The sequence below is a fragment of the Priapulus caudatus genome, unplaced genomic scaffold (assembly GCF_000485595.1).
Source record: "Priapulus caudatus unplaced genomic scaffold, Priapulus_caudatus-5.0.1 Scaffold55, whole genome shotgun sequence".
Lineage (NCBI taxonomy): Eukaryota > Metazoa > Priapulida > Priapulimorpha > Priapulimorphida > Priapulidae > Priapulus > Priapulus caudatus.
The window spans coordinates 434,396-454,477 of record NW_014577116.1 but is presented as its reverse complement, the minus strand read 5'-3'; the positions used below and the strand labels follow the sequence as shown (position 1 = coordinate 454,477).

General features: G+C 38.8%; 1 protein-coding gene across 6 annotated transcripts in view; it reads left to right on the top strand.

Annotated features, from left to right (window-relative positions):
- The window catches only part of LOC106820997 (dihydropyrimidinase-like), a 50,467-nt gene extending 30,429 nt beyond the window's left edge, over nt 1-20,038 (top strand). For 5 of the 6 annotated variants that reach the window (XM_014825622.1, XM_014825617.1, XM_014825619.1 and 2 more), the window contains exons 2-15: nt 6,549-6,643; nt 7,256-7,329; nt 7,965-8,075; nt 9,351-9,515; nt 9,704-9,915; nt 12,039-12,159; nt 12,817-12,970; nt 14,198-14,339; nt 14,677-14,760; nt 15,145-15,234; nt 15,627-15,803; nt 16,321-16,507; nt 17,329-17,416; nt 18,041-18,128. In XM_014825622.1, the coding sequence (XP_014681108.1) occupies nt 6,549-6,643; nt 7,256-7,329; nt 7,965-8,075; nt 9,351-9,515; nt 9,704-9,915; nt 12,039-12,159; nt 12,817-12,970; nt 14,198-14,339; nt 14,677-14,760; nt 15,145-15,234; nt 15,627-15,803; nt 16,321-16,507; nt 17,329-17,416; nt 18,041-18,044 (1,704 nt within the window). In that variant the 3' untranslated portion in view covers nt 18,045-18,128. Of the gene's footprint in view, nt 1-6,548; nt 6,644-7,255; nt 7,330-7,964; nt 8,076-9,350; nt 9,516-9,703; nt 9,916-12,038; nt 12,160-12,816; nt 12,971-14,197; nt 14,340-14,676; nt 14,761-15,144; nt 15,235-15,626; nt 15,804-16,320; nt 16,508-17,328; nt 17,417-18,040 lie in introns of all 6 variants that reach the window. The other variant, XM_014825618.1, reaches the window with a different exon arrangement.
- Nucleotides 20,039-20,082: the final 44 nt, after the last annotated feature.

Here is a 20,082-nt window from a genome sequence, read left to right as displayed (position 1 = left end):
ATTTATACTTTATCACGGTACTTGGTTCTTATGGTAAATGCGCTGGTTCTGAAAAGTTATTAGATTTGGGGTTTTCAAGTGTAGATTTTTGTATTCATTAGGCCATTGTTTTTTTATTACATGGTTTAAACGTTTTTTTCCCTTCACCACCAATGTTGGTGTCCGAGGTAAGAGAGAAAATAAAATAAGACAATTCAACCAGTCTTACTACAGTGTCCAGTGTCCTACTACAGTCCTATACAGTGAAATTGTTACCAAGCACAGTGTGTAGTAACTTTCTTTTTTTCAATCAATGTCAATAAAAAATCTGAAATCTATCAATTTTTTTTATTAAAGTTAGCTTTTTTGTACATCGGAGGATTTGTAAACCATGCAAGCTATAAAAATTAACTGCACTGTGATGGTTTTTGGCAGTGTACTACTATGTTAGTTAAAGGGATAGTAGACTAGGATTTTACTGCATACAACTGTACTTACTGTATAACAAATCGTCTATACCCACACGTATTTGTTACCAGATACGTAATTTAATTGTTATAATTAATTACACATCAACGCTACGAAATTTGAACGGCGCCATGACACCCGCGACCGTGCTGCCACCCTGAAAAAGTTGCGTATTTGCCAATTTATTTTGCACGTTACAGACCGAGGGTTAATCACAAAGGTGCAATTATATTTATACCTAAATGCTATTTAACCAAACAATGTTCATTTTAGGACAAATTTATCCATAATATAACTGAAACTATATGTCGTTTATAAGATATTACAATCCTTTTGCTTTTAAAGTATTAAATAAGAAACACCCTCGGTCTGTAGCCCTTGGCTGAAAAGTGGTTTTGCGCAACTTATCAGATCGTGCGCTTTGAGTGGCGCCACCGTCGTTGTAATCAAACTGTAGTCGTTAGTTTTAAAACATTTTTTAATAATATTTCTAATGGTGATTGAACCATGAAACTTTTTATGTAGCGTAATTTTAACCTAAATTAACTGAAAATAACCCTAGAACCTAAGGTAAACGATCCCTTTAATAGTTAACATACATGGCTGTTGGTTGGAAATAGATTTTATTATCCTTCTGAGATGAGAAAACATACATTCAATCCCTTGTCCTTTGTTTGATTTTTTGCCAACTCATTGCAGACCAGAGAGAAATTTTGTATCATGTAAAAATAGATTCTCTTGTCTGTAATTGCATCGTGCCTACACAGTGAAAAGCTGAAAACCATCACATTAAAACATATACGGTGGGCTTGAAAACGTTTCCAACCTGGCTAAGCGAATTAGTCGTATCTGGAGGGGAGGGCTGGAGGCCCTGATTCCCTAATGTCCTCGACCTGATTGTGCTACTGGGCTCAGGTTAGGTTCAAATGGACCTACTGTGATTTTTTGCCCATTCATGAAAAAACCATGGGAATTTCATGAGTAAGTTTGTACCATTTATGTGTCGGATACATGTAATATAGCTATGCAATCTGCAAGTGCTTTGGTGTGGAGACATTCATTGGCTAATGTATAGGCATAAAATGTAAAACTTCAGTCTTAAAAAGTGGTCTCGATAAAGTGGTCTTGAAACACGCTATATTGCATGCATACAATACACTGTATTTTGGAAAAAAAATGAAATTAAGCCGTTTCCATTTTGATAGTAAAATGAAATGGAAGAGTCTGTGCAATGGATGTCTGGAGCAGGAATTACGAATTGTGTATTATATATATGATATATATATATATCAGGAGTAGATAATAGGGAGGAGTGTGACATCAATAAACAAGGGAAATTCGTCATTTACTAGCCTTATAATACCTACGATTTACTACACGTAACTCATCCAACTTGAGCTCAAATCGGACACAGTACATTCGCCCATCATCGTACGAAATCGTTTCCTCGTAGACACCCGCAATCCGTAGATACAGCCTAAAACGTATGACACGATTCTCCATTCTCTGGCCATCAATCCAACCCAATGCGCGCCTATAATTCAAACAAAAGGCAGCTACCTAACGCGCTATTGCTAACTGAGCGAGGCATGTGGCTCGCTGGGAGATTAGGCATCAACACTCGGCGAGATAACCTTTGACCCGGTACACAGCTACACAGGCCACCTTTGACCCGGTACACAGCTACACAGGCCACCTTTGTACATAGCTGGCATGCCTTCACGCACGCACGCCAACCAAATGATTAGCTCGTCGAGTGTTGCGTCGATCTCCAATCTCCCTGCGAGCCACAACGCCACATTCAGCTATCCATGTGGCTATCCGAGAGAGCAAACACAGCGACTGCGTGCCAGGTTGCTGCCTTTTGTCTGAATTATAGGCGCGCAATGGGCGTTGGATTAATGGCCAGAGAATGGAGAATCGTGTCGTACGTTTTAGGCTGTATCTACGGATTGCGGGTGTCTACGAGGAAACGATGATGGGCGAATGTACTGTGTCCGATTTGAGCTCAAGTTGGATGAGTTACGCGTAGTAAATCGTAGGTATTATAAGGCTAGTAAATGACGAATTTCCCTTGTTTATTGATGTCACACTCCTCCCTATTATCTACTCCTGATATATATATATGTGTGATGCGACCAACAACTCGAAATTGTGCTTTGTGCTACAGGACCCTGTATAATATTTGGGCTGCCCAAATGTGTAGCTTAGGTGGCTTGGAGTCCAGGAGAAAGCCTGCGAAAAATTGCGTTTAATGGGTTGTATTGATTTCAGTTCTGTTAATCGATAAAAACCGCTTGCTCTGTGAGTGACTGTGCAAATAGAGACAGGGGGCATACAGGCTAACGTGCAGGAAGAAGGAAGCGAGAACGAGAGAGAATGACAATTAACAGTAAGAGTGAAGGATGACACTCTAAAGGTGTGATCAAAAGGTGGCTTTTTATAAATATATGTTTAGAGAAACTGCAAGAAATTTGGCTTGAATTAAAATTATCATTGGTAAAGGGAAAGTGAAGCAAATGGTGGCAGCACTCTTTCCTATGCATGGGAAACGTTTAACAATATGAGCTCAAGTTTAATTTTGAATTGGCAACAAATCACGAATGAGTCAACCTCGCCAAATACTAGTAATAGCCACTATAGCGTCATACTAAGGGTGAGTCATCAATGAGTGTAGTTGTGGGAACATGAGAGCTGAAACGATCGGACTTCTTTAGCAATTAAAAAACTCAAATCATCCGCAATATTTTTAATGACAGGTAGTCTACTGTTTCGGTCTGATCATAACCTATAGATGTCAAAGACATACACATTCGTTTTATAAAAGTGCTGTTTTCAGCATAGTTCTAACAGATATAATTGTAATAAAACTGCTTAAAGTGATTTGACAGCGCAAGTGTGTGCTGTCTGCGGTTAGTAGGATCCGTAGGGACCAGGAAGCATATGTTTGTCTAAGTACTGAAAAAAGGGGTATAAAATTCAATATAAAAAAGTGGTATGTGGATGTTTACGTGCAGACTGCATAAGGAGACTGATGGCAGGAAACTGTGTACAAGATGTCTGTACACATACATGTATGTTCAGCTGTTTTTTACACGTTTTTGCGATTATGTTTCTCTAGGGAGTGTTTGCTTAAGCCTAGCGCAGACTTGCGACTTGTTCATCCGACTCGGCTGCGATTCTAGATCAAGCCTAACCGCGACTTTACCATTTTTGACAACATGCTGCAAGGATGATCTTTTCTAAATAGTTAATAAACAACTTGCAACGTGCCCAGAATGCAACCTTGATAACCTGTTTACAAAATTAACAACTTAATGCTTATACATTGTATCAGATGTGTATAATATAGAGATATCTCTATAGAGATAGCTTTAAAGAGAGATCTCTATATTATACACTCCTGAGTCCTGATTGAATTGTAGTAGCCTGAAGCCCTCAACCAGGCTCATCTGTAGTAGTATAGTAGGCCTACTGTCTTAAAGGGAGAGTTTACTCTAGGTTCTAGGGTTATTTTCAGCTAATTTAGGTTATAATTACGCTACATAAAAAGTTTTATGGTTCAATCACCATTAGAAATTTTTTTTTTTAATGTTTTAAAACTAACGATTACGGTTTGATTACAACGATGGTGGCGCCACTTAAAGCGCACGATCTGATAAGTTGCGCAAAACCACTTTCCAGCCAAGGGCTACAGACTGAGGGTGTTTCTTATTTATTCATTTAAAAGCAAAAGGATTATAATATCTTATAAACGATATATAGTTTCAGTTATAATATGGATAAATTTGCTCTAAAATGAATATCGTTCGGTTAAATAGCATTTAGGTATAAATATAATTGCACCTTTGTGATTAGCCCTCGGTCTGTAACGTGCAAAATAAATTGTCAAATACGCAACTTTTTCGGGGTGGCAACACGGTCGTGGGTGTCATGGCGCCGTTCAAATTTCGTAACGCTGATGTGTAATTAATTATAACAATTAAATTAGATATCTGGTAACAAATACGTGTGGGTAATGGGTATAGACGATTTGTTATACAATAAGTACAGTTGTATGTAGTTAAATCCTAGAGGCTACTGTCCCTTTAACCCCTGCGCATGTGATTTGGAATGCATGTAAATGGCCGCTGTTTAGGGCGCTGCATAAATAATTTCTTTGCTGTGGTGGCTTGTAAATGTGGGCGTCGCCTCACTTTGGCTTCATGGTGATTCACAGAGCTGTAGTTGGCCCACAATATGAATGGCTTTGATCAATAAATGATATCATGATTGCAGGGTAAACACAGAAATCATTGTGGCGCTGCCACGGCGATGAATCATAAAAGTGGAGTCCGTGTATATATGGCAGTGAATGTACGCGGTCAGAGCAAACCCGGAGATATGATACTAATACGTCATGAGACTTACAACTATTAGTGTATTTTTATGTAATTTCTTGTCTACAAAATAATTCCATATTTCATGGTCATGCAAAAGGACAATGCATTCTAAGTCAGTAGGAGTGCACAGAATGGGTTATTTTAATTGCTAGTGTATGTGTGTGTGTGTGTGTGTGTGTGAGAGAGAGAGAGAGAGAGAGAGAGAGAGAGAGAGAGAGAGAGAGAGAGAGAGAGAGAGACTGGGTATCGCATAAATTTATAACCGTCCTGGTTTTTCATCCACCATTGCTGTGGAACCCTGTGGAATGTGAGGTGTTGGTGTGTAGAGATATTGAAAATTGTCTAAATTACTCGGTATTATACTAGTTGAATTGGATTAGATGGTCATTCGGGATTAAAGTTAAGTGGATAAACCTCGCAATAAAAAGCCTATATATACACCTACTGTGAGCATACTTACAATATGCAAACATCACGAAATGTTCTCATTGTCACATTGAGCCAGAAATGTACTCTGAAGGTGGCTATTTTGAATTACCTCGTCGGACGCGTTAAATTATGTTGAGCGAAGTGTCAGAGAACGCTAAATAGTAGCCTTGCGCTAGCACAAATAGTTCCTGGAACGAAAACACTATATTTGTTTCCTGATTGCATATATGTGATTTAAACAAATTTCACAATTTCGTACCGAGTAAGCATCGAACAATAATGTATAACATGTGTTATCACAGAAAAGAACTGTTAATGCAGCACAAGTTTCGCGCCGGTGTGTACCGGATGTGTTTTACAAACACTTTTTCCTGTGGTGCTACTTTCATAACATTTGTTTAGATTTTATGAAGAAATGTTGTGAAAGTAGCAATACAAATAAGTAAACAAGTAATTTTTGCAACATAGGCGAGCTCACAGTAGGTATATATATCAAGAGCTAATAAATACCTTATTTTTGGTTTTATTTTAGGTGTTTATTAGCTCTTGTATATATGTAGCTCTAGTAACTATAGCCCGCGGCAACTGTACGCGGGCTATAGTTACTACTACTAGAGCTAGTATATATGCATCTAGCTGCGAGGTTTATCCACTTTAATGCTTTTCTTCAATCTCACATTAGGATAGTAATATGCCTTAGCTAAAATTCTGTGCAGCCGAACCGTCTGTGTCGGTGTGTAGTCCATGATTAGTTTTGGTGGTAATAGGGGTTCGCACTTCTGCAACCCACGTGGCAGTCACACTTTACGTATAAATATTCATGAAGCATGCACATTTTATTGCCGGCGGTCTTGCTTCGCTGCTGCTGTGTTGTTCTAGATCATGCATATCAAAATTACTAGCTACATCACCATGTGTTGCTGCTGATGAGTAAATATATGCAAAAAAACTGAAGGTGGTAGGTGACTGGTTGAGTGAGGACTTCATACAGTGTTTATCCCTGGTGATATTTATTAGCATTTAGTGTGTTATCAAAGAGGCTAACCACTAATGAGTGACGAGATATTGGTAAAACCTGAGTATTTTATTCAAAAGGGTCAACAATATAAATTGTTCCTTGTCACGTTGTCACGTTTATGATTGTACAATAGAAGAACACAGCCATAAAGAAAACACTGTCATTGTGATATCCATTCCCCGACTTAAAGCTATAAGTAGTTTACATCAGTTCAAATTATTGTAATTGATAACAGTAAACGTGTATGGTGATGTTATTTATTTTTGTTGCAGAGTGCACAGAACAGGATTCTGTTGAAGGGAGGGAAAGTAGTTAACCATGATCGTATGTTCGATGCTGATGTCTACATTGAAGATGGATACATCAAGTAAGTAATCTTTTTTTGTGTATAAACATATGGTTAAGGTCTTTACGTTACATTACCAACAGCTTATACTACCATTTGTACCAAAAACGATGTTACAATAAAATTATACAGAATTAAACTTTTCTGCAGCATATATGTCCGCAGTCGTTTCTGCTTTGGATTTCTATTATTAGTATGATAGTGGATATTTTTTATAGCCACTAAAATAGATGCAGCTAATGTAGTGCCAACTATGTAACTTCAGTATCAGTTTTCATTAACTGTGTATAATTATAAGAGAGGAATTGAGGTGTGTGTTTTGAATAACTTAACTATGTATTAAAAAAAATTCAGGTGAGTGTTAACAAAGAATTCAACTGGACCTATATTATGAACGTTTATGTGTGTGTTTGTGTTCATGCTTACATGTGTGTGGGAAAAGAATAGTGTCCAAATGTGATAAAACGCTGACCTGTATATTAATATATTATTACAAATTTCTAAAACCTTATCATCATACATTTGGAGGTCATGACTCGGCGAAATTCCAATTCTCGTACGTGAAATGACTCCAGAATGAATGTCAGTGGCTTGTTTACATGTTGGAATGTGTTGATTCTTTTTCCATTGCAGACAACTTGGAAAGGATCTGGTCATCCCAGGAGGAACAAGAACCATTGATGCCACTGGCAAGATGGTTATGCCAGGTATGCATAGAGCTGCTGTTCTTTGTGGTATATATACCTGTGGTAATACAATACCTGCTGGTGGCATAGGCAGACTAAACGGCTGCCTAGGGCCCAGCACCACCTAGAGGGTCCTTTGTTGCCTGCAGGAAATTATAACAATGTGTTTTTATCTCGAATTTGCAGTTGGTCTGTGTGCTAAAGGGTGCTTTGCTGCCTGCAATGTACATATAAACCATTATTTAACAAAATCCTTCCTTCAGAGATGTGCCTAGGAAATGTTGAACAATGGGCGGTGAGGGGCGGGGTGCGGATCCAGAATAATTTTATTCATCCCAATAAGAATATTCTATCACATACATGTATGTAGATTTCCATGTATGAAGTAAGCGGCATTCGAACACGTTTATGTCACCCAGTTGGGGTAACTAGTCGATCTTGTCATTTATGGTACAGTTACTGATGTTTTAAAAGGTGGTTAGCATTATAGGAATCAAACAAAGTAAATTGTCTAAAAATTTATAAATTGCTATATATGTATATATATATAGCAGACTAATTTAAGCTGATTTGATCCGTACTTACATTGATTTCACCCTTTCAATGTGACGTTGGTTTGCTCTTTGTTTTCCTTAACCGCGTTTGTTGCTTCCCAGGTGGAATTGACACACACACGCATATGGAGCTGCCGTTCGGTGGCACAGTCGCTGTAGATGACTTCTACCATGGCACCCGGGCAGCTTTGGCTGGAGGAACCACCATGATCAGTAAGTATTAAGTAATCTTTACTCTAAGTAACACATGTGCAGAGGTCAATGTGACCTGTACGACTTTATGGCTGCGTATTAGTATAACATTGCAAGTGAGCCTTTATCCAGCAATATAAAATTGTGTATAATATTGTTTTAACCCAGCTCATTATAGCATCAAATAAATAACTTCATCCTTATGCGCCTGCGATATATTGTGCTGCTTTGTGCACTTATGTTACACTGTTAACAAGTGTGCCTAGCCAGCTTTTCGCTGTTGTCATAGAAACAGGCTACCTTTTGATGAAAAGGTATCAGTAAAACTGTATAATGGATCATGTGAAAATGCTATTCTTCTTACCTTACCTATAGGAATGAACTATTGTACCATATAAATATTAAACTATCATACAACTATCACTATCGTGTTAATTTCTGCATTTTGATTACAAAATTTGACAAAAAGTGCAAATCCAATAACTGTGGGAGAAGGAACAGAGGTGATGGCTAAAATCAATGAGAGTTTCCCATATTACTTAACAGTATGTACACAGAGTTACTGCCTTCTATGTAAGATGGCAGTTTCCATAGCAACTGTGAGTAGAGAAAGGCCAATTACAGTTACTGTGACTGTACAGATGATGTTGTTTCGATCTTTGGTTTTTTTATATTATCTCTGAATACTTACGCACAAAGGTTATAGAAACGTTTGTAGCAAGCTTTAACCCAATTAAATGCTTGCCAATTTCTTATTAAAGTAAACTGATACTTTTAGTAATTTTGCAAGCTATTGTGTTAAGCCACCTGTTGTGTTATCTGCTCACTGTTAAAGAAAGGCTTTCAAACTATCTTCCTGACCATTATGATTACATGACGATGCCACTTGTTTCTTACGAGGCTCTGTCACTTAACTTTGTTAATGGTAACTTGTATGAAGAAGTAAGGATGTTACATCACTCAGTGAGAGACACTTTTTGGGGGCACCGATTACAAGGCAATTATCGCAGCATTGAAGAATGTGGCTCCATTTTATACTTTCTTATTCCCATAAAAGCACAAAATTGTGGTAATTCTTATACTGGAGTAATCAGTAATATGTCTGCTAATAGATGAAACCTACTTTATGTCAACATGTTTTTATTTTTTACAATTTTAAAATAGCTGTTGTGCATGACATATGTATGTCGTTACATACATTTACATGTAGTAGGTATGTTGTAATTATGCGTGCGTATATAAATGCTGATGAATTTAATTATATGTAATGCTAGTGTATTGTTTTGCCATTCATAGTGGACTTCGTGCTGGATGGCAAGGGTGTACTACCTCTGGATGCTTACAACAAATGGATGGACAAAGCTGGTGCCAAAGTTTGCTGTGACTTCTCTTTTCACATGGGACTCACGTGGTGGAATGACAAAGTAAAGGAAGAACTACCGATACTCTGCAAAGAGAAAGGTACGGAGAGACTATTATTGTGCGATCATATTGCGCATCGTGATTTTACGGTGTTTTTATTTCAGTTAGAGCCATATATAAGAAATGTTTGCAGTGTTTACATCTTCAGTGTTGTTAGGTAATTGTCTGGGGTGGAAATTTTTCGTGGAAACTGGTGCTGCCATGCATTATCTTTTCTGTTGCTTCAGGTATCAATTCGTTCAAGGTGTTTATGGCATATAAGGACCTGTTCATGCTGCGTGATGACGAAATTCTCGACGTCCTTAAGACCTGTAAGAGCCTCGGTGCCATCGTACAAGTACACGCAGAGAACGGTGATGTGATCGATGAGAACTGTAAGAAGCTACTTGCCTTGGGAATTACAGGGCCAGAGGGACATCTAATGGCACGACCTGAGGAGGTGATAACATGTATGATATGTGTGTGTGTGTATATATATATATATTAGGGGTGCACCGGAACTATCTGGCCGGATCCCCAATTTTTCAGAGTTCCGGTTCCGGTCGGAACCCTTCAGAAACAGTCGGCCGGAACCGGAACTTTTTCCTAATTTTATTTCTGCTACAAGCGTCATCAAAATCGAAAGATTAGTCACTGAATGTAGTTGAGAGTCAATAGAGTGAACTTGCTGACAATATAGTGTTAGCAACTTCATACTTTTCTGCCCAAAAAATGCTTGCCACTTGAACATTGGCTAACTAACTGAACTGAACCTGATATTAGGTGATTCATACGATTTTCTTTTAAAATCAAATACTCTTAGAGCCACAGGAATCGCATTTGTTCGTTAGTTGAAAATAATAGACTAAAACCAGGGATACGGCAAGATGCCAGAATTATGCAAATTATGCACTGTAAGCAGCTGATTCATACACATAACAGTAACAACCATCCTGTAATTAGAACTTTGAGCATTGTCCTACTCGCCTAAGTGATGTGCCTGAAAGATATTTCGTTCAGGTCGAGTCAGTTTGCGCAATACTGGGCCAAAACTGCCAAGTTTATTCTCAGCTAAAGTTCCGGTTCCGGCAAGGTAGTTCCGGCCGGAACTTTTTTCAAGTTCTGGCCGGTTCCGGTTCCGGCCGGAACTTAAAAAGTTGTATCTGTTGCACCCCTAATATATATATATATATATATATATATATATATATATATATATATATATATATATATATATATATATATATACAGGGATGGGAATCTTCCGCGGATCAGCGGAAATCTGTGGATTTCACAGTCCCAGGGTCGATTTTGTGAAACGTCTAAATCCGGTGAGAGAAAATTTTAGGGGGGTTAGAATGTACAAATTTTCATTTTACAGTCCAACAGTACCTTCATTTAATAACATTGTAATATAGTTCGCTTTACAATAGACTATAGTTCGCTTTATAATAGACACGGCTTAGTTCACTGTTTGAGATTGTCAGACGTTGGCCAGTGTGTGCGTTTATTTGACGCTGTAAGTGTGTGTGTGTATGTGTGCCGCGCGTGCTACGCAGGCCCTATATATATATAGTACGCGATCGATCGATCGTGTACATCAAAGGCCGCCGCGTCACGCGTGACCTTGAGGCTCCCTTTTATGAAGTACGAACTGTTTCACTTCTCGCCAACGAAGTTCTGTTTATAATACATATATACATAACCATAAAAGGTGGTGTCGCGAGCTGCTTTTTTCGGTGACCTTTGAAAACGATAAAAAAAATAATGTCGCGCGATCGCGCCCTAGCTCCTAGGGTGTTAGGAATATTATATCGTGCGCACAAGGGAGGATTTTTGGGCAATTTTTTGTGTAGCAAATAAAGCGTTTCCTTTCCTGATGTCTGATCACTGTGGGGCTCACAGACTTGCCTTGGCAGCAGGACAAGCCGCTAAAGTTGTTCAATATGATAAAATATCTACTGTAGTGACCAGAAACAAATTTGAAACTGCCTGGACAATAAACATCTTATATTATATAAAGGTTAGCCTTGGGGACAGTGTGGAAGTGTACATTAAAATAATTTTGTTTGCAGAATGTAACTTTGTAAGTAAATTTTTGTATTGATTATTAATTCTGGTGTTATGATAATGACAGTGCAAGATATATTCCCTGCAGTGTACTGTAATATGCTCTGTAACAATTCTGTTCTGTATGTGTCTCCTAATGCGATTTTATGCCTTGTAAGTTGTGAAAATCCAAAAACTTTCTGAACCCCCTGACCAGGCTTCGCCCTGGACCTGACCGTCCCCCCCGCCCCACTACCCCCCCTTCCCGCTGGACCCCGGCTATTTTCAGCTGAAACACAAATTGTCATTCCCATCCCTGTATATATAAAGCTGTACTGATTCTGTTACTATAGCTGTGTAGATTGAGCTGTATTAATTGCAGATAGGGATAATTGTTTGGTATTCCATATATGTGTATTAATCTTGATATTGTGGTCAATCATGTCAGACTGTGATCAGGTCTGGTACTTCTAGTAGTCTGTTGTTTTCTTCTTCTGTGTGTATAGTCTTTAACATAAGATGTGATATCTGCAGGTAGAGGAGGAGGCTACACACCGTGCTATCATGCTAGCTGACCAGGTGAACTGTCCTTTGTACGTCGTGCACGTGATGTGCAAGGGTGCAGCAGATGCAGTTAGACGTGCTCGCATGAGAGGTAGGTGTTTCCACGCAGTACCTCTGTCATAGATAGCTCGTGACACCTCTGCTATATTGTAATTGTGAATGCAATCGTAAGACAGGGTTACCTATGGACTTTATTGAGACGACGCTCCTGCTGTAACATAAGGTATACCGATGTTTTGAAGTTGGTAGCGTAAACCCCAGATACATAAGTCCACAGAGAGAATTGTTATTTTAAAAATTATGCCATATTGAGTAACTACTATCAGGGTCATTGATCAGTCAGTGTGGTGTCTACTTGATCTGTATCTTTATTTGGCCAGAGTGTTAGAGACTAGGAAATATGTTGTGCTAGTGCAAGGGAATTATTTATCGTATAAATGCTGATTACTTCTAAACAGAGCCACTAGAATACAAAATTGTTTTTGGAATGTAATGGCCTGCATATATACTATTTTATACATGTGTGACGTCATAGAAAGTAGTTCATTGTAAGTATTGCAAAACTGAAGCTGTTAAATGTTGTACTTAAATATGTGGGAACAAACCTTTATCAGTAATAACAATAATGTCTCATCGTAATTCATGCAAGTACAGTAAATAGACGCTTCTCCATCTGGTAGGCAGTGGATCTTCCAAGTTAAATGTCTGCATTACAAATGGATGACACGAGTAACATCTTGACTCGCAGGTGCTGTGGTGTTCGGAGAGCCAATCGCTGCCTCACTGGGTACAGATGGCACGCACTACTTCAACAAGTGCTGGCGCCACGCCGCTGGGCACGTGATGGCGCCCCCGCTGAAGGATGCCACTACTCCCGAATACCTATTGAATCTGCTAGCGAAGTAAGTCAGTGTGCAGGAGACAGTCGTATTGATGTGTGAACAGGGTGAAAGCATGGGATCAATAATAAGTGAAAATTTATACAGTGGTGCTGGGGAATGAGGAATAGTTTCATCTGACTGTATGATAGCAGATCCTAGTCTAGATAATGGCAAGCATGGGAGCAGTTCCTACCTTGTATCCATTTATGTAATTGTTTTTTAAGGTTGTATGCAAAATTTCGTGGAGGCTTAAAAGTGTTAGCCCCAATTCTGAAATGAGTTCTTATAAGCATTACACGTTTTCTTGTGGAAAACACCATTAGTAGTGCTTTAAATAATGTTGTCAGTAAGTTTTTAACAGCCCAATCTAAGGGCTGATGTTTCTTTACCACACATTTTTGCATGCTCTGCTAGCTACTCGTGCAAAAACGCACGGGGGCACACATGTCTTTGCTGCTCCTACTAGCATTATCTAGTGATCACAGTGTTGTTCATAGGCTTGTTGCTGGGTAAAATCCGGATTGAATTATTAGTTTGGTTGTTGATTAACAACATTTAAATATTTTGTTTGTAATGTAACCAGCAATGAAATTGGGAAAACTACTATATTATCAAGCAGTAGGGTTATATACTTATAAAGGACACAAAGTGTTAGTTATTCTATTAATTGTCAACAGTGCAGAATTAGATAGACGTATTATTATTCCTTAAGTATGTAAAGTCATGCAGTGCTTGATATATAGGCCCAGTCTTCACACATTAGGGCAAAGCATGCCAAGCTTACTGTTTACTGTTAATGTTACTTATTTACTAATGTTCTGACCTCCTTAAGTTGAAGACCTAAAAATTCAGGCAGAGAATTGCATTCCAAATTTTTGTATGAAAAGAACCATTAGTGACTCTTTAAATTATCATTGAAATAGTTGAACTCATTGCTTGAAATATATATATATATATATATATATATATATATATATATCAGCATTTATGCATTAAGACAAAGATGGCCAAGTTTGCACATTCCAAACTGTTGTCACAATCCTGACTGATTAAATAAGCTCCTAATAATATAGTTGTTATGAAAATAGGTAGATATCCATTGTCATCGTTATTATTTATGACACTATTTAGTGGATTGAAACAAAAATACAACAATACAGCAAGCAGACAATTCTTAAACTCGACAGAGGGTCAGATTGCATTATGTTTGTGCTGTAAGCTGATAGCACAGATGACTGTATATTTCAGTGGCGATCTAGAATGCACTGGAACGGACAATTGTACATTCAACGCAGATCAGAAGGCACTTGGCAAGGATGATTTCACCAAGATACCCAATGGGGTCAATGGTGTGGAGGACAGAATGTCAGTCATCTGGGAAAAGGGTGTGGTAAGTATTGATAATGCTGGCAGGCAGGTTTGCTTTGCTTGCGATATACAAATTCTAGCAAAATAATTGGTGATAAGTAAATGAATTGAACAAGACGTGTTGCTTGCATAAAATATTCATGCCTTTACTGTTCACACGTGGCGTATTAATACATGTAATCTGACTTGGGTAATTTTTTTACTGCTTCTGTATTGCTTTCTGAAGTGTAAGCCAACCGAATTAATTGTATTAAAGAAAATGAAGCGTGGCACATTTATGAATTATTAAAACAGATAGCAAAATCTGGTTTGGTTGTCGTACATGGTACACCAGCCTATTGCCCCTGTTCCTCTTTCAGCACTCTGGCAAGATGGACCCATGCCGTTATGTGGCAGTGACGAGTACCAACGCTGCCAAAATCTTCAACATCTATCCACGCAAGGTATGCCCATTTGTGCTGGAGTGCTATAGTATGATTTTTTTGGCGATATACATATTTGAAGTGTTGACTTATCAGACTCTTCTGAGTTAAACGAAATATAATGTTAATACTCCTGATCTTCCTACAGTAACCCAATACTGTCAAGTGTTATCATGCTCCACAGACTGCTACAGATCGTAATTGCAGATAAAATACGGAACCTATAGAGTATAGATGAACATGGTTTATAGTTAATTCTGTACTTATATTTGGTATTTGATGTGTACTGTTGTAGGACTGTCAGTCTCCTATATTTAAGCCATTCATAGGTTTACCATAGCTATTGTATCTCCATGAACATTTAAAAAATAACATGTCACTGCTAAGTATCTGTGAATTTTTCAGGGTCACATTGCTGTTGGCTCCGATGCAGACGTGCTCGTCTGGGATCCGACAGCGACGCGCACTATTTCAGCTGCCACCCACCACCAGAAGGTAGGCGGAGTGGCCGTGCTGTCATCGATACCACACAGAATTAACGCAGTAGAATAATGTTCACATATGATGAATTCATTATATTATAGAGCATTTCACAAATACTGCACTGCGTGTTTGCTATTGTCGGTTACGTATGTTGCCATTTGGATGTTTGATCAGAACGATGAGTATTTATCAGGAGTTTGCAACAGTGTAATAAAGAAAAAAATATCGCATTTCAATGTAGAAGGATATATAGTGCGTCGAAGATGGATGCAATAGAAGTATCGCATATTACGTGAGCCACGACGCATATGCTACATGACCGGCGTTACAAGCTAATGCTCGTTTTCATATGTCTCACGCATAATGAGCTATAAAGGTATGTCGATTGCTCTGACACACTTCAGGTTGACTTCAACATCTTTGAGGGCATGGAGTGCCACGGTGTGCCTCTGATTGTCATCAGTCAGGGTAGGGTGGTTCTAGAGGATGGCCAACTGCATGCCACCCGCGGGGTCGGGCGCTTCATCCCAACACCCTGCTACTCTCAGTACGTCTACAACAGGATTCAGACTCGTGATGTGGTAAGCAAGCTGGCGTAGCAATGTCTATGGTTATATCTGTAATGTTCTCTATCGATGTTGAGATAGTAACACGGTAGATAAAAGGTCAACATCTAACACTGTCACATCCCTTTATTCCTTCCATACTGTAACTCCCTCTGCTCATGTGTAAAACCCAAGACAAAACGTACAGGTGGAGGCGCAACGAATACATTACAATATCGACATCAGCATCTATGTATATGCAAACATACACGAATATACATGCATACACGTTCATGTGCGTGCATACATAGTATAGGAGCTTTTGAAAATCGAAAAAATGTCATGATTTGGGGGTTTAGCATTTTAGTACAACATTTTTATATAAATAAATAAATGAGTGAATAAATAAAGTTACAAAATGATGAAATTCTTATTTCAGTAAATCCCCAATTTTCAGAATTAGAATTGAATGAAGAAATAGGTTTGACGTTATTTTAATATTTTATATGAGTAAAGTCGACGCCTTATAGCATAATGTCATCTTGCTTTACAGAGTCGCGCTCCACAGAAAGTTGATCGAGAGGCATATGATGGGCCAGTCATCGAAATCAAGATGGAGGACAAGAAGGGGATGCAACTTGCTGAAAACCCTATCACAATGAATCGTGACTCAATGTTCCAGGCTAGACGCGCACAGCCGGGAGGACGCAACCTGCATGAATCTGGCTTCTCCATCTCTGGTTAGTCGGGCCATGCAATCGCGTCCCTCCTCTGTGTGGAGGAGAATCGACTCTGTCTCATCCTCGCTGTCTCAACTCTCTGCCACTTTGCATTGAACTATGCTGTGCCTTGTCCACTGCACAACCGCCCATGATGGTTCGTTAGTCCCACATATTTGGCTGATCAGTGCTAGCCTAATGCTTGACAGCAGTCGATGATATTACAAAGTTCAGTTCGCAGGCATGGCAACTGCTTGTGCACATTTTGGGGATGGGCGGTGACGTGAGCATGACCGCTGCTTGATGTCATCAGCGATGACCCAATCATGCTTTGAGCTAGCATGCAAAGCAGCTAGTTTGCAGCTTGGGTACTAACTAATGCACACCTAATCCAAACACGCTGAGAATTTATTACTAACCTAGAATATGTTAATTGTCTCTAACTCCTACTCGTCGTTAAGGTATTTTTTTTCTAAAAGAACTTCTTACCAGCATATCTCATGAGAATTCTGCTAAAAAACTGGCGTGGATTATTCTATTACATCTCACATGGGTTTGGTTGCTGGCATTTGTAATGCGCTTGTGATGTCATGCTAATATTAATAGCTGATTAATATTATTTTTAATGTTAAAAAATCCAGTTTAACTTTATGATCATGATAATGCAAATACTATTCCAATTATCTACACTTCACGTGTGGCACATTGCACTATCATCACTCTTTGCACTATCATAACACTGGGTAACTGGATTCTTCTGTTCTCATTTTTGCTGGCACTTGTTTGGTTTTTGTATTAACTGCATGGTGCACCGACTCATGACTAACCCTGTTGTCCACCAGGTTCACAAATCGACGACCAGAAAATCACGAAGTCGTCGGGGCAGCGAATTTCGCAGCCTCCCGGTGGGAGATCGTCTGGCAATTTGTGGTAACCTGCAGTGACGTAAAGCTGCTCTTCTTGCGCTTCTATGCATGCCGAGTGTACGCCTGTGATTAAACAATATAGCCAGTGATGATTTATGCCTTTGTGTGTTGAAAATGTGTATGTGCGTGTGTACGTGCGTGCATCTGATTCTATGCATTTTATAGAAAAGAGCTGTGTGCATAGTGAATTACTATAATATTGTATTGCATTAAGTTTAGCTCAAGAAATCCTGTGTTATGGGTAGTTTGTGCAGTATAATAGTTGTACAGGGTTGTCAAATCCACCTGTGTGTGCATAGATCGATGTCTTCCTCAGTATATAACTAGTTTGAGATTGGGAGACAATTGTGTATAAGCAAGATCTTATAAGAATTTATGAAGCACATAGAATTCCCAATCAATGGAGAGGTGTTTGAAATATGGCACTGAATCATGTATGCACACTGTAGCCTTCAATTTATTTGTGTACTTTGTTCGTAAACATTAGTGAGTGTTCAATAATTGTTTACTTTTAGGTCTTGCATGCAGGTACCTTTGGTGGCACATGGCTTGTCTATTCCCAACATGTGTCGAGTTGCTGTGCTGATATTCTGTCGGTACTCACTCGGTGTGTTTCGTTTTCCTCTAGGTGAGCAGGCTGATGATAACCAGCCACGTCATGCCCAGACTCGACACTTTCAGCCACCTGGTGGCAAAACCTCTGAAGGATTTTGGTAACAGAGCAAGCCAATGGACAATGCTGACGCAGACTTTCTGTCTATCTTCTGCATGTTTGTTAAACACCACGTGTAGGTGTAGGTTTATAAAAAAAAAAATAGCAGCTATTATTGAAGATGCAGGCATTCATTGTGTACGAATGGTACACTATGCATTTATGCTGTCTAGATCATGTAAGTCGTCATTTTACTTTTATTTGGCAGAATGATGTAAATATTATTTTATGTTTTCTTGTGTTCTAGAAATACATCCGTGTTTGGTGGATGGCAGAACTCTGTTAGATGTTAATTGTTGTGCAAACTGCATTGCCATGATAGGAGGAGGGGCTTTGTCCCAAATGGCTTTGTTTATGCCTAAGTGAATCTAGATGAGTGAATACCATAGTACATAACTAGTGGCAGGATGGCAGTTTGTGAGTTTTCTTTACAAAAGATGAGCTATTTTCTTGCACTGTTATTATATGTAAGGTGTGGTGTATTATGTTTAAAGGATATGTATGTAATTTAAGTATTGTGTAACACTTTCAAAAACAAGTCTATAGGATCGCGAACAAGCGTAACAAAAGAAGTTGAGCTGCAAAATCTTTTTCCAGGTTTTGCATTTGCTACAGTATCGCAGTATGTAGGTAATAATCTTTTGTGAAGATGCACTGCATCATGCATGTAAGATTTCTAAGTTTTTGTGAATCTGTAAAAGAGTGCTTTCGATTTTTAATGTGCTTTGACTTTAAACTAGGCAATTTATTAACATTGTTGTAGTACACATAGAAATCGTCTCAATTTCTTCATAGCATTACTCATCTCAAATGTAGATTTACGAGCGCAAAGGTTGGTTAATATGGCTACGGAATTTTTCATGTGCGTGTGCATTTGATCCATGTTTTAATGAGAGGGAGAGTGTAGCTTTCAGTGGCACACTGGTCAATGGTAGTCTGATCAGAAATGCAATTATGCAAACACAGTTGCACTAAACATTGCAGTTATTAGGAATCGTGCTTATTGGTAACTATTATGCTATGCTTGCTTCTCTCTGCACAGAACGATGGCAATAGGAACATTATTGAACATAAAAAACTCAAACTCGTTCTGTGTGGACGTCAGTTGTCTCCTATACTGACTCACATTCTTCAGTGAAGCCATAAAGCAGATGCGGTTGAGAAAAGAATCGGATGAGGGAGCGGTCACTCTGGAATCTGACCTGCCCGGTGGTTGCTAGATTGGTGGTGGGTTTATATTATCTGTTTCTGATGGCTTCCCCGAGTTGCCTCTGGAAATCTTACCTACTTAAATGGCCTAGAATTACATTTTCGACTGAGTGGTGACTTTGCTTGGCCTTACATTAACTGCTTTGCAACAATCTGGTTCCATAAGCTTGCTGTGCGTCAACCGTCTTTTCCTGATCTAGATTGTCTCTAGACTGGAACACCTTATGATACAATCAGGGGTGTGTGCGTGATGCATACCGTCAGTTGTTGTGGTACGCCTATAGGATCAGATCATGTGCTTGCGTGAATGTCAAGGTAAACAAGCGAAGAAACTCCTGAGTGAACAATTCCAGACCTGCACAATGGCCTTACGGTGGTGGAATTTTATCTGTTGTCTGTATTAACCATTTGGTTTAATGAGTACTTCTATATGTGTCTTCATGGTCTGCTGGGAGGCTCACATTGCAGATAATCACGTTGGTTTTACGTGTAGAGAACATGGTTCCAAATGCGATATTTTGTTGTTTGTTCAGCTTTGTTTTCCTGCGATATATATAGTGATGACACATTTTGGAGACTTATCTCTTAGTTCTTCTAATTTAGTTTTTTTCCGTAAAAACTAGAAGCAACTCGTTGAATTACTCTCCTCATACTTCATTGTGTTCGTAGATCTAAATAAAAATTGAGGGAAAATTTAACATCCTAGCCCATTTTGTTTTGTAATAATATCAACAGTAATCATTTTGCAG